Below are 14,099 nucleotides of genomic sequence, written 5' to 3'. Positions count from 1 at the left end.
TTTATACAGAATTACAAGGCTGTAAAACAGTACAACATTCCCCCCATGAACAGGCAGTAAACGGCCAATGTTTATCTTCTGTTCTCTGCTGTCTTTTTGCTTTGTTTCGCTTCTCTTCGCCTCTCTTCTTTTTGCTTCTCTCTGATTCTCTTCTCTTTGTTTCTCTTCCCTTTTCTGATCTCCACGTCTCTTGCCTTCTCTGTGTTCACTCCTCTTTGCTTTGCTTCTTTTCTCTCTTTGTCTCTTCTCTTTGCTTCTCTTCTCTCTGTCTCTTCTCTCTTCTCTTCTCTTCATTTCTGTAAAATGGCTGTGTAAACAGGAGGAACCTGGGAATTAAGGTCAATTTTAAGGGAACTGCCCATTGGTTCAACAGCCCATTGGTTTGACATCCCATTGTTCTGATCATATTAAACCCATTGTTCCGAAGTCCGTTCCGAAATCATCATGATGCCCTGTGGTTAAGGTCTGGTTAGGTTTAGGCACAAAAACCACTTGGTTAGGGTCAGGAAAAGATCATGGTGTGGGTTAAAATGAAAAAGAAAGTGACAAACACATAAGCCGTGAGTCTGCTCCGCCTCAAGCCGGTCGCGGCGCACCATACGCCCGCCGCGATCCGTTCAGCACCGCGGACAGTCGGACTAATGGGATGTTGAACCAATGGGCTGTTGAACCAATGACATGGACCCCAATTTTAAAATCAATCAAAATCTCTTCTCTTCTCTTCTCTTCTCTTCTCTTCTCTTCTCTTCTCTGTGCCTCTTCTCTTTGTTTCTCTTCCATGTTCTTCTCTTTGCATCTCTTCTCTTCCCTCTAGTCTCTCTGCTCCTTTTCTTTCTGCTTCTCTTTTCTAATTTGCCATTTTTTTGGTAGCTGACACATTTCTTGAAATTATGCTCCATTTTCAAAAACTCTAAACACGAGTGCTTAACTGCACAATCAGTCTTTACAAACTTCAATGGTCTTACACCTAAATCAACCTTTGCCCTCAGACAACACACACAAGCTATCAGAAACTCATAAATGTTTAGACTATGTTCCCAGAGAAATCATTTGGAACTTTGTGAAGTCAGAGCACTGACTATCCAGATAATCCTTTCAGGAGCAGCCCACTGAGAGAAGTTCAAAACAGTAATGTAATATACTGTAAAGCTCTTACTGTGGAGAAGGGAATACCAATGCTGCTGCTAAAGCTTTACCTCCAAACGCAGCAAATGTACAGATTCCTCAGCATCAGTGTTCTCATCATCTGGTCTAGCGTCGAGATCAGTTCACATTGTCTTATCAGCATCACACATTATGTTTGCACTCGCCAGGTGCTGTGTGTGTCTTATCCAACCCTGGACAGACTCCACAGACACATCACCACAAGCTCCATCATTGGTGGAAATGCTGATGCTGTCAGTTCATTGGAAGACTAGCTGGTCTTCAGCTATCAGTCTCCTGCTCAGCTGTGAGACATCTCTGCCTTCCTCCAATAGATGGACCCTCTCAGTTATTGACCTTTGGTCATCGATTACTGTGGTAAAAACAACACTGAGAGTGGACATTCAGTCTATATGCACTACAACATTAGGCTACATGTATCACAGTAACAACAAGCCAAATGATCTGTTTTACCTTCTGAAAGTACGGGCACTGGATGCAGCTGTTTACAGTAATAGCTTAGGTTGGGTTGCACTGGCTGCCCAGCTCCTCTAAAAGTCCATCTACCAGGGAAGCACAAAGTCATGATTACTTGTCTTTGCTGTTTTTGTTGTCTTCCTCTTCCTTTCTGTTGTTAACTTTGGCATTGCATATATGTTCACATTCTGTATATTATATGTATCAATCGATCAATCAATTTTATTTATAAAGCCCAATATCATAAATCACAATATGCCTCACAGGGCTTTACAGTATACAACATCCCTCTGTCCTTAGGACCCTCACAGCAGATAAGGAAAAACTCCCCAAAAAAAACCCTTTAACGGGGGGAAAAAACGGTAGAAACCTCAGGAAGAGCAACTGAGGAGGGATCCCTCTGCCAGGACGGACAGACGTGCAATAGATGTCGTACAGAACAGATCAGCATAATAAATTAACAGTAATCCGTAGGCTATGACACAATGAGACAGAAAGAGAGAGAGAGAGAGAGAGAGAGAGAGAGAGAGAGAGAGATGCAGGACAGACGGTAATGACAGAAGCTTACAACAACATTATTGAAAGTAATAATATTATCGTTATAGTTCTGGCTACTGTGGTACAATATGTTGAAAGTATATATTAATATCTGGCAGTATACATGTGTGACAATAATCATATGTGTATAATAACAGTAGAAGTATGACTAATGATGGCAGCAGCAGAAGGAGGCATCTGGCAGGATCACGGCAGCAGCACAACCACACACGTCACGCTGTCCAGGCACCGCTGCAATACGAGTTAATCTGAGAGACAGTGGAGCACAAAGGCTCCGGAGAAGAAGCCGAGTTAGTGACATCCAGAATGGCCGAGTTAGCAAGATGCAGTAATAGAATACGAGAGAGAGAGAGAGAGAGAGAGAGAGAGAGAGAGAGAGAGAGAGAGAGAGAGAGAGAGAGAAGGTGCCCAGAGTATTATAGGGAGGTCCTCTGGCAGACTAGGCCTAAGTCAGCCTAACTAGGGGCTGGTACAGGGCAAGCCTGAACCAGCCCTAACTATAAGCTTTATCAAAGAGGAAAGTCTTAAGTCTAGTCTTAAATGTGGAGACGGTGTCTGCCTCCCGGACTGTAACAGGAAGATGATTCCACAGGAGAGGAGCCTGATAGCTGAAGGCTCTGGCTTCTGATCTACTTTTGGAGACTTTAGGGACCACGAGTAACCCTGCGTTCTCAGAGCGCAGTGTTCTGGTGGGATAATATGGCACTATGAGCTCTCTAAGATATGACGGAGCTTGACCATTTAGAGCTTTATAAGTTAACAGTAGGATTTTAAATTCAATTCTGGATTTTACAGGGAGCCAGTGCAGAGAAGCTAAAACAGGAGATATGGATTGTCTCGCTGTGTTAACACATTTATTGCACATCTGTCTGTCCTGGGAGAGGCATCCCTCCTCAGTTGTCTTCCATTTAATGTTAAAGGGCCTATGGGGAAATTTTCCTTATCTGCTGTGAGGACAGAGGGTGTCACATGCTGTACAGGTTCTAAAGCCCCCTGAAGCAAATTGTAATTTATAATATTAGACTATGTAAATAAAATTGACATGACATTGTTATGATCCATTGTTCCAAAGCACATGGGCATGCCTCAGGCCATGATTATGGACCTGTGCAGTTCTGACTGGTGTGTTAACAGTTTTGGGGCTGAGTGTTTGCACCTAGACAAAGGTGCGTTATTTGAGGTTTAGGTTGGGATGACTTGAGTCAATATTGATAGCATGTATTTTCTAAATAAACATTCAGAGCAATAAATGTTTCATTTGGCCCCTTTCAGTGGAAGGTTTTGCAGAAATAGGTTTGAATATTGAAATGTGTGGAAACAGGTGAATGGTGTTTCTCGTTTTGGGAAATAGGTCTGTCTTTTGGTAGATGGTGTAATGGTTTGTGACAGGTTATTGGCCCCATCATAGTGTATAAATAATTGAGAAAAACTGTTATAAAATAGAATTGGGATCCGCCTGATCTCCATCATCATCTTCTCAGCACAGCAGAAGTCTTCTCTTGCAAATGAGTTAATACTTTTGCATTGGTTTAACACATTTTTCACACTCTTTTTCAAAACAGTTAACACAGATCTCACAGAAAGACTCCAAACCTTATTGGATTAGATGTGTTAACCGAAATGAAAACATCTGTTCACATCTGATAGACTTTACTTGTGTAATTATGAATCTGTAATGAACCTGTGTGAAACTCCTTTGCACAACTTTTTAATCTGCATCAGTCCTTATCCATCTATAAAGCCCCTTTCCAACTTGACAAAAAAAAAAAAACACTATCACCCGCTAACATCTGTCTTTTGTCTTTAATGGGAAAGTATACAATCAACATTTACGCCTGGGTCAATGAGTCTGCAGTAATCATGGATATTTATCAGCTGCAGCTCTGATCCCACCACCACAAAATACTGTCCATCTCCACCCAAGCAGCACTCAAGTATCATTTCAAATTTGTCTGCACCAAGTTTGAAAGACACACTGAATAAGTAAGAGATGCTTTCGACTGTTTACTAACCAGTTCTCCAGCCTGGCTGAATGTGAGACCTGTAAGAAACAAAACAAAACAAACAACAAATTTTTAAAAAACGTAAAGGCATGCTCCTGTGCTGCAGAGCCATGTACACAGCTCAGGTCTACTGACAATAGGAAAGGACTCTGTCGCCTCTTTTAACGGGTTTTCCCGTGTTTAAAAACCCATGTGCATGTGCTAATATTGGTGGAAAAGGGATATAACACCTGCTAACACCTGGCCTTTGTCTTTAATGGTAAAGGTCATAATTAGCATTCTCTCCCAGGACAAATGACTCTACAGTAGTCACAGGTATTTATTGGCTTCAACTCCAATCAGCACTGATGGAAGCATTACCCAGGTGGACACGCTCATTTCCGTATCTTTTCCAGTGTGATGCAATGAAATGCCACCACAAATATTGTCCGTCTCCATCCAGGCAGCACTTGAACATTGTTTCCGATGAGTTGCCACCAAGTTTGACAGAGACTGAATCAGTAACACATATAAAAACAGAAGTAACCACTGTAACGTTTTCCCTGGCATCAATACTGCGTTCTGCTGTTTACTAACATGTTTATCATCTGTTCGTGAAGTTGAACATGACACACCAGTAAAAGAGCAGAGAGGCATACTCGTCCACTGCAGACAGTGTATGGCTCTGGTCTATTAGCAATGGGAAAGCAGTCTCTAACCTCTTGTTAGTGGGTTTCCCATGTTTGAAAAATGTGCATGTGCCCTTTAACTTAGCTGGGAAATTAGTATAAAAGATGCCCCCTCTGTGCTGCTATACACAAGCATGGGTCAGAGAAGCCTAAGGCATGTCAAAATGAATAATGCATTAAATTAATGATGTTTTTTTTGTTTTTTTTTGAGAAAATGTCACTTTTTTATTTTATTTTATTTTATTTTTTTTTACAGTATTTCAACAGGTGATCTTGAAGTATATAAAGTGCAGGTGATCTCTAGTACATCATCATCCCTAACAGTACAACATCTTACGTCATGCTTGCCTTTTTTGTGAAGTATTAATAAATCGCACAGACATATAGCACAAATTAAGGTTGAATATTGATAGCTGTACTTTTTTTGTCTATTGTGTAATGATATACATACATATATACATATATATATATATATATATATATATATATATATATATATATATATATATATATATATATATATATATATATATATATATTTATTTGGCCACAAGTTGTGTTGTTTGTTAGCAAATATTTGATTTTGTTGTATTAATGTTTTGTGAGAATTTTGCAAATGAAATGTGTCATTTTGGCAATAGACTTGTAGTCTGGCCTGTGTGTGTACTGTTCTATGAATATAACTTATGAATGGACAAACATGTTTAAGCAAATTAGAGAAAGTGTAATTGTTTTGAAAGGAAGAGGAAAGACAGTATCCTGCTCATCTTAGAATATTGATTGCTTACTATGTAAAGATGAAACAGGCCTTTTGTCTGATGATTTGTTTTGGCCTCCTTTTACATGAGCTGGAAGTGTGACCAGTTACTGGAACATTAGATAAAAGGAAAGTGTGGTGGGGGTGGGGCAATGCTCTCTTTAACACGTAATTGCCACACCTAGAAGGTGCCACTAGGCTCATCTCTTTTAAATACAATGCTAAAGTAATGTTCTACATTAAAGGCAGTCAGAGGGATAGTTTTGAACTTGCCCCAATTTAGGTCAAAACTCTCAAAGTCTCAGTTTGGTTTTCTATTGCAGTTTAACTTTAAGATTTGGATGTATTCAACTTTTTTTTGCTTTTTTTTTCTAACCCTAAAGACATTTTTTCTGCACATTGAAGTCCCCCTGTTAAATCATCATTAGGGGTCGTGTTGCTGTGCCCACCCACAATAAAACGATTTCAGGGAGGGACTTTGTCTTTCAACATTTAACCAGTGAGCAGCCTGAACCTGATGACACAGAGGGCTTTTCAAAACCTGGAATTAACCCAAGCAGAGCTGCACCGAGCCGAGGACCCCTCTCATTTGCCCGGAGATGTTAACACAGATCTAACGAGCTCGTTGTAATGGATGGATCTGCTTTCGATGCGTTGCGCGTAACATTTTTAGAGCTCTTTAGCACCCAGTCAACTGGATCGGGTTTTTTATAAATGTGATTCGGTTGATCAGAGACTCTGTTGGTGTGGATGGCCAGGTCACAAGTGCATATGCAACACTGTGGGTGCTCCGTTGGATTCACTGACCGCATCCTCTGCCCCAAGAATCCGCTTCTTGATCTGATGAGATAAAAAGGAGAATGTATGGAATAAACCAGCGCTGTATTTGCATGTAAGACGCTGATCGGGCTGTAGATGTGACTGAAGGGCCCAAGTTGTATGATTGCCACATAATGACTTCTTTATAATAACAACTCTTCATGTATTGTTGCAGATCATTTCAATTTTTCGTGCTGTGGTGCCATGCTCAGGTAAGCCCACTAAAAAAATGCTGTTAACTTTCCCACATAAATAACTAATGACAAAGAAGTAGGCTAGTACAAACCACAAAAGGGTGTTATAATTTACACGAGAATATCGCATTCAACTGTGAATATAGCGGTTTTACCTGTTATACAATTGGCCATACATTTATTTATCCCACATTCCCAGATTAGAAAGAAAAATTATATATTTCATTTTTCCCTTTGCATAAAAAAGGGGGAGAATCACCCGTCTCCTAATTTTAACCAGTATGTGAGGACGCAGGGCGCAGTGACGGACCAGCTCAGCCGCAGACAGGTCAGGGTTTACCAGCTCTACAGCCGCACCAGCGGGAAACACGTCCAGATTCAGGGCAAAAGGGTCACCGCCACGGCTGACGATGGAAGCATGTACGGTAAGTGCTGGCCGTCTAATGTTAACCTTGTAGCACATTTTCTATGTTTTTTTGTTTTTTTTTTTGTTTCGAGTTGTACATCCAGGGAGGGATATCCTTATGTCACCACTGCAGGTCTGCACACATGCATCCTTTAAGACAACAAAACATCCATTTTTTTTCTTGTATTATCAATAATGTATATGTCATATATAATTAGACAATGTAGAACACCAGTGAAATGCGATATCCTTCAGCTCCTTTAACTTGTGCGCTGTAATTTGGCCCTTTTTTGTGTCTCCTTAGCCTACTTTGCTGGCTGCTGCTTTATAATTGTCCATGTTGCCATTAAAATGTAGTCACAGAGCTAAGCATCCTATTTGAAAGGTATGAGTAACAATGGAAAATAAATACCTTTGATTTAAAAAAAGAAAAGAAAAAAAGAGGGGTGTTAATAATTTCCAAAATCCTTAAAACACTACACCATCAACACTTCAAACCTGTTTCTCAAGTTGCAACTGTATAAATCCAGATAGCTGAAAACGACATGTTCTTGGGACTACACAAACAAATCAGCACAAAAAGTTTTTGTTCTTTTTTAAATAAAAAAATATTGGCAAGTAACAGCTACATATAGGGTGAACTCAGTTAATGTGAGACACTTCTTGGTAGATTGACAAGAAGACAACCTAAAACTCTGAAGACTACTGTCATTTTTTTTCTCACTTGTTATGATTCTCTGTTACACTCTGTTAATATATTAGAAATTTTGGACCCTCAGGCACACCAAAAATCCCGACATGACTCTCATGACATGTTGAAGTAAAGTAGGACCACTAGTAAGGTAAAATGGGACAGTGATGTTTTTTTTCCCAATGGTTAAATCCATTTATCAGTTCACTAATTCATTAAACCATTGATGTAAACGTGGCTATTCATTAAAAAGGATTGTCCATCTTTTCTGCTGGGTTTCCCAGTTATTTTGCAGCTTGTATCTTTGGTGCCATATTTTTGACAATGGACATGTGTGTGCGCTTACATGTGTGTTACACTAATGGCTAATTCTTGACTATTATGGCTGACATAGACTCACTGCATCATCTTTAATATTTTTAAAGTGACAAAAATGCTAAAAAAAATCTGTAATATTACAGGGGGGCACAGAATATCATAAATCATGATTTTATGGCACCTGGTAGCCTAAAAACATGCTGGTTCCATTTAAGCTAGATTTTTGTCCCATTTTACCTGAATGCATTAAGCGCATACTCAAAACACTTTCCCATAAAAAGTAAAGTTCATTGTGATAATATTTTGATTATAAGTCAAATAGTTAATACAATGCAATAATATTGTTATACCCTTTTAAGTGCTGGACTCTTAATACCAAAATGAGAAAATCACATGTAAGTTGTGGGACCAGTGATTTTTTTGAGTCTTTGCTCCAAGTTATCTCAGACCAATCAAAATGATTGTTTCATGTAAAGGACATTTGTAGAAATAATGTAATAACATGTTTGGTTGTTAACATTTAAAGAGCCCAAGATCTAAATCCTTTTTGTCCCATTATACCTGATGTCCCACATTACCTGGCTTCTCCCTCCAGTATAAATGATGACACACATTGTAAAATTTGGTTCCCATGCCATGAGATATGTCATTTACAGTCACAACTATTTAAATTTTTTTAGCTGTGTGTATTAATGTTTTTTTGGCACAGATTCTGTCTCTTGGATAAAAAAGATTGGCCTGGTTTAAACGGCAAAAATATGTTAAGAAATGTTTCAGAGGAATTAAGTAAAAATGGAAGAGTATTTGGTCCTTGATGGTACAGCCTCATAGTCCCTGCTGGGGAGTTATGTCCTCAGGCACAATCGGCCTGCTTGTCCCTCCCTCTGTGAGCTGTTTTCAGGCCTATATGTTAATTCAGCCTCCCCGTTGTATCCATAAAGCCATCGTCTGGCGAATTAGCGGCTGATTAGGACAAGTCCTTTGTCTCTATAGCCCCAATACACAAGGCTGTTGTCAATGGCCATAACTGACTGCAGGGCAAATTCAACTAAGAATGTATATTCTGCCTCCAATACAGCTTTTTAATGTCCACTGATAACTTTTGTTTAAGTTAAGTGTTGGAGGTGTCTCCTCAGGAAGCTTTTTTGGGCTATTCCTGACTAAACAGCTCATACTGTCAATCTATATATTTAGCTCAACTTCCACTGAAAAAAACAAACATCACATACATAATTGTAACTACTAGAAAATAAAAACAAATTCTTACAGTAATAGGTAGTGTTATGCCTCAGTGATAAAAATGGCAAATCTTTATAGACTGCATTATTTATATTGTAGCTGTGTCATGTAAATACAGACCATAAGCTTTAATAAACAAATAGCAGACCTTAAATGCTGTTAATTTATGTCTGACATTGTGCAGTAAGGAAGAAAATCGTAGGTCTTCATATTTGAGCATCAGCATCAATAGAAAAAGATTTGAGACTGTATAATATTTACTTTTCATTACAGAGACTGCATGTTTTGTATGGGATGTCACACAGTGCTCTGGAAGATACAAAAACATATTTGAAAGTAAAGACAAAAAAAATTGTCAGTAGTTAGAGGTGTGACTTTTTCTTTGTCTTTGTTTGTCCTCACATTTTTTTCCCGACAGCTTTTTGACTCTGTCCCATCTTTTTCTTGCAGCTCGTCTTTTTGTTGAGACAGATACTTTTGGCAGTCGAGTGAGAATAAGAGGTGCAGAAAGTGGGCGCTACCTCTGCATGAACCGGAAGGGGAAACTTGTTGGAAAGGTACAATATACATTTCTGGATTTATTTTATTTGAAAGCAAGGTGACTATTGGCTATAGATATTGAAACCCTATCATGATTTTAGATAGGATGGAAAAATTTTGAATCAGTGCTTATAGAAAAAATGAAGTAAAAAGCAAATTGAAGTTATGGTATGGTATTATTAAGCAGCCAGAGTCTATAGTTTCAAGCAGGAATTGTATCAAATATTTTTTGCATATTAAAGCAAAATTTCAAATCACAAGGTTGCATTTATTTTGAAATTTGCACCAAAAGAGAAAAAACAGTACCACCAGTGTTGCTCTCAGTCTTATCCAAACAGAGTTAATTCAACAAGTAAAGTAGATGTTTATAACCATATCAGCTCTATGAAAAGGCACAAATCTAGTCAACATCTCACTGGAAAATAACATGCAGAAATGAAAAACTAAATCCATATATATGCGCTTTGTTTTCTTTAGAGGGCGTTCAGTCATTGCCCGGCCTCACCTTGTCACTTCTACTAAAACACACATGGAGTTCCTACACTAAATCCATTGTCATTGTAGTCTCATAACTTGTCAGTCACCCCAGGACATGATGTGCTGGAAAAAAGGAATCCTCAGTGGACTCAGTCTTATTGGCCATGGCTGACTGCAATGAGGGAAAAGTACCCTCCCATCATGCACTGCCTCTGTGTTTGGTTGTAAGTCAACTCCCCACTTCCTTTATGGAAATGGAAAAGCTGAATTCACATATCTGGCTGACATGACAAGTTGTAATATTTCTCATCATGGGTTAGAAGTGTAGAAGCTGTGGCTGCTGTAATGTCTGTTTATAGACTCACACTGCCAGACAGCACCTGTCTTGTAAACTTGAGACAGTAAGAGTCCAGATGAAATGACTCTTTTTAGCACTTCTGTACAATAAGAACTGATGAGCCCATTTAAGTTCTCAACTTCAAACTACTGAAAGCTGCTTTTACACAGCCTCTTCACGGTGGGAATGTTGTGCCATTATCCCACCTCACTGTACTGTATAAAATGTACAAACACAGAGTTGGGGGGTGTTGTTGTTCCACCATTAAGCTGGCAGCAGAGGGACACCAGCCCCTTTACATGAAGATTGCGCAAAAGAGCTGCTACTAAGTCCCTTCTCCATGCTGCCTTTGTATTTCACACAGAACCAAACAACGGCAGCATCGCAGGATCAAAAGAAGCGTGACAGGCGTGATGTTTAACACAACAGCGTCAGCCTCTAGTGTAACATATGACATACTAGTCGGCGCTTTATAAACAATAACAGTGGTATAACATGGCAATAACAATCACTTACCGTCTCTGTTATATGGTGGCTGATCTCGTCCTCTGTTCAGAGGGTAAAGTGCTCCTGGATCTCAGTGTTGTCCCAGCTTGTGGACATTTTCGGACAGTGTTCTTCTTCTCTGAGTTAGCTACTAACTGCTATCAGCTGCTTTTTAAATTTCCTGGAGCGGGTTGCACACATAACACGTCATCAAAATGTTACACCTGTCCTGCCCATAGTCTCATCCTGCCAGCTATCCTGTTTATACAGACATAGACTTGGCGCTGTTACTACCTCCTGTGGTGGTTTAAAGGCGAGACCACTCTTTCCCCCCATTTCGCGATTGTACAACATGGTGAGGCTGCATAACAACACGATAATCCCAATTTGAGCAGGCAGTGTGAAAGGGGCTTTTATTTAAATGAATTCATTTTGGAGGTTATTTGTGTTCTTGCCAAGAGTTAGATGAGAAGTTAGATACCACAGTTGTTTGTATGATACAGCCTGGCTCTGTCTACCTGTAACAAAATTCATCTACCACAGCGTATTTGCTAAAGTTGATGTACTGGCGTGATTCTTGTAATTATTTTGTTGTATCCACGTGGTTGAATGCATTTATTGTAAGTCACTTTTGATAGAAGTGTCAACTAAATGACTGTAATGTTAAAAATGAAGGTAATGTCACATCATGTGACATACATCAGTGACATATGTCACCGGTGTAGCATGCTACACATACTAGTACATCACATTGTTATTGAAATAAATCCATTGACTTTTGGTTTCACATGGGAAAGGAACAGTGGGCCGGGTGAAAGTCTAGAGTTTGTGTGACCCATCCACATCCTTTCCACCCACCTTATACGGATTTTTGTGCTATTTATAGTACAGTAGTTGCCAGTGGTGTCACAAACTGCCAACGCCCGGTATACAGCTGCAAAAGCTGCCTCTTGGCGTCAGACATTGAGGTCCACTGAAAAAGCGGTGATATTTGACACGCTGGGTTGTCGCTTGCTGTATCAGAAACAGCTGCTGCCCGGTGCGTATCATGTCGGTGTGAAGTATGCCTCTGTGCGTCTGTGTCTGACGATACAATCAACGATCAACTGACAAAGTTGCAGTATTTGATAAGTTGGAAGAACGTGCTAAAATGAGGTATAACATATTAGCTAGTGAGTGTTAGAGCTGCTGTCAGGCAGATTTTGTTACCTTTGGACAAAGCCAGGCTACTATCCGAAAGCTAACTGTAGCTTCATGTAGAGACAGAAACAGACAGTGTTATCAATCTTCTTATCTGACATTCAGCAATAAAGTGAATAAGCGTATTTCCCAAAATGTTAAAATATTACATAAACAGAAGTTAACTGAAGAAACAAACATTTTTATAGTTTGTGTTTCAATAAAAACTCCACACATAAACACTAGTAAAAAAAACTTTAAAAAACGAAGTAAAAGGGTTATGGAAGTTTTCTTAGACTTAAATAGATGTAACCCCATAAAAGCTTCCATAAAGCGTCCATTACAATGCAATATTGATCTGAAGCTTCCTAATGTTAGGTAGAAGTAGCCACTATAAGGTACTGGTTGTACCAGACCGAGTTTTTCACTGCACAAAAAACCTGATAACACCTGCTAACATCTGGCATGATAATGTAATGGGAAAGGTTACAATTTACACCCAGGTTAAATGACTCTGCAGTAGTCACAGGTATTTATCGGCTCTGGCTCTGATTGGCATCCATGGAAAAACCACACCCGGGTGAATGTGCTAATTTTAGCTCCTTAACTGGCATGATGCAATGACGCGCCACCACAAAATACGTTTGTCTCCATCCAAGCAGGACTCAAACATTGATCCGAATTTGTCTGCACTGCATTTGTAAGAGACATTAAATAAATAGGAGATATATAAAAAGAAGTAACCATCGTGAAGTTTTTACAGGCCTCCATGCTGCTTTCTACTGTTTACTAACCTTATTTCTGGCCTGTCTGTGACATCGAATGTGACGCATCAAAAAACAAACAAGCAAACAAAAAAAAAAACCCACACACAGAAAGGCATACTCGCCTACTGCAGAGTCTATAGTCTATTTTTAGCAGGATTTCCCGTGTTTAAAAGATCCACATACACACAGTAATTTTGGTGGAAAAGGGGAATAAGACTGTAGCATCAAAACCCCTGAATGTTCAAACCAAGCAAAGCTGTGTTTTATGGCTTGTAAGTTCAACTTGTGACAGGAAAAATATGTTATCTGCTCTTTCCAGAGTTACATATTTTTCACTTCAAGAAGGCTTGCTTGGAAAAAAACAGTGCCAGTTGTTGTATTTGAGATCATTTCTTTGTTTGATGTGTATATGATTACATCACGATGCCTCTGTCTGTGTGCCATGCAGTCTTCCTGTCCAATTTTAACATGAGACACCTTTTCTTTTCTCACGTAGCCCAATGGCCAAAGTAGGGATTGTATCTTCACAGAGATCGTACTGGAGAACAATTACACAGCCTTCCAGAATGCCAAGTATGAGGGCTGGTATGTGGCTTTTACCAGGAAAGGGAGGCCCATCAAAGCCTCCAGGACGAGGGAGAACCAGAGGGAGGCCCATTTCATCAAGCGGCTACACACAGGCCCGCCTCCTTTCCCCAACATGGACCAAAGCAAACACTTTGAGTTCATCCAATTTCCGGCCAAACGTCGAGCAAAGCGGAACAGGATATCACGTACCTCTTCCTAACACGCAGCCAAAGAAATGGACTGATGACAGTTGTGACATAGGAAGAAACAGATGCAGTTTTATTTTTGTATATTTTTGATAGGCAAAATATGGTTAAAATGCCATAAGTCTAAAGTAATATTTCTGTAAAATGATCATGTGTTAATACTGAAAGAGAGTAAAGAATATGGATTATATTGAACTGCCCTGTGTGTATGTATTGCCTGGTGGACAGCTGTGATGGATGGAGGGACATAATGACCAGGATGGTTAG

The 14,099-nt window shown here is 39.5% G+C and overlaps 1 protein-coding gene across 1 annotated transcript; it reads left to right on the top strand.

Moving 5' to 3' along the window:
* Positions 1-5,896: 5,896 nt before the first annotated feature.
* fgf17 (fibroblast growth factor 17) lies at positions 5,897-13,965 on the top strand. Its single transcript, XM_033620318.1, has 5 exons — positions 5,897-6,498; positions 6,601-6,637; positions 6,867-7,044; positions 9,724-9,830; positions 13,556-13,965. Exons 1-5 carry the CDS (start codon positions 6,467-6,469, stop codon positions 13,844-13,846), a joined length of 645 nt encoding a protein of 214 aa, XP_033476209.1. The 5' UTR covers positions 5,897-6,466; the 3' UTR covers positions 13,847-13,965.
* The last annotated feature ends 134 nt before the right edge of the window (positions 13,966-14,099 follow it).

Source organism: Epinephelus lanceolatus, chromosome 9 (genome assembly GCF_041903045.1).
Source record: "Epinephelus lanceolatus isolate andai-2023 chromosome 9, ASM4190304v1, whole genome shotgun sequence".
NCBI classification, from domain to species: Eukaryota; Metazoa; Chordata; class Actinopteri; order Perciformes; family Serranidae; genus Epinephelus; species Epinephelus lanceolatus.
Note: the sequence above shows the minus strand (reverse complement) of the source record. Positions and strands in the feature narration are given on the sequence as shown.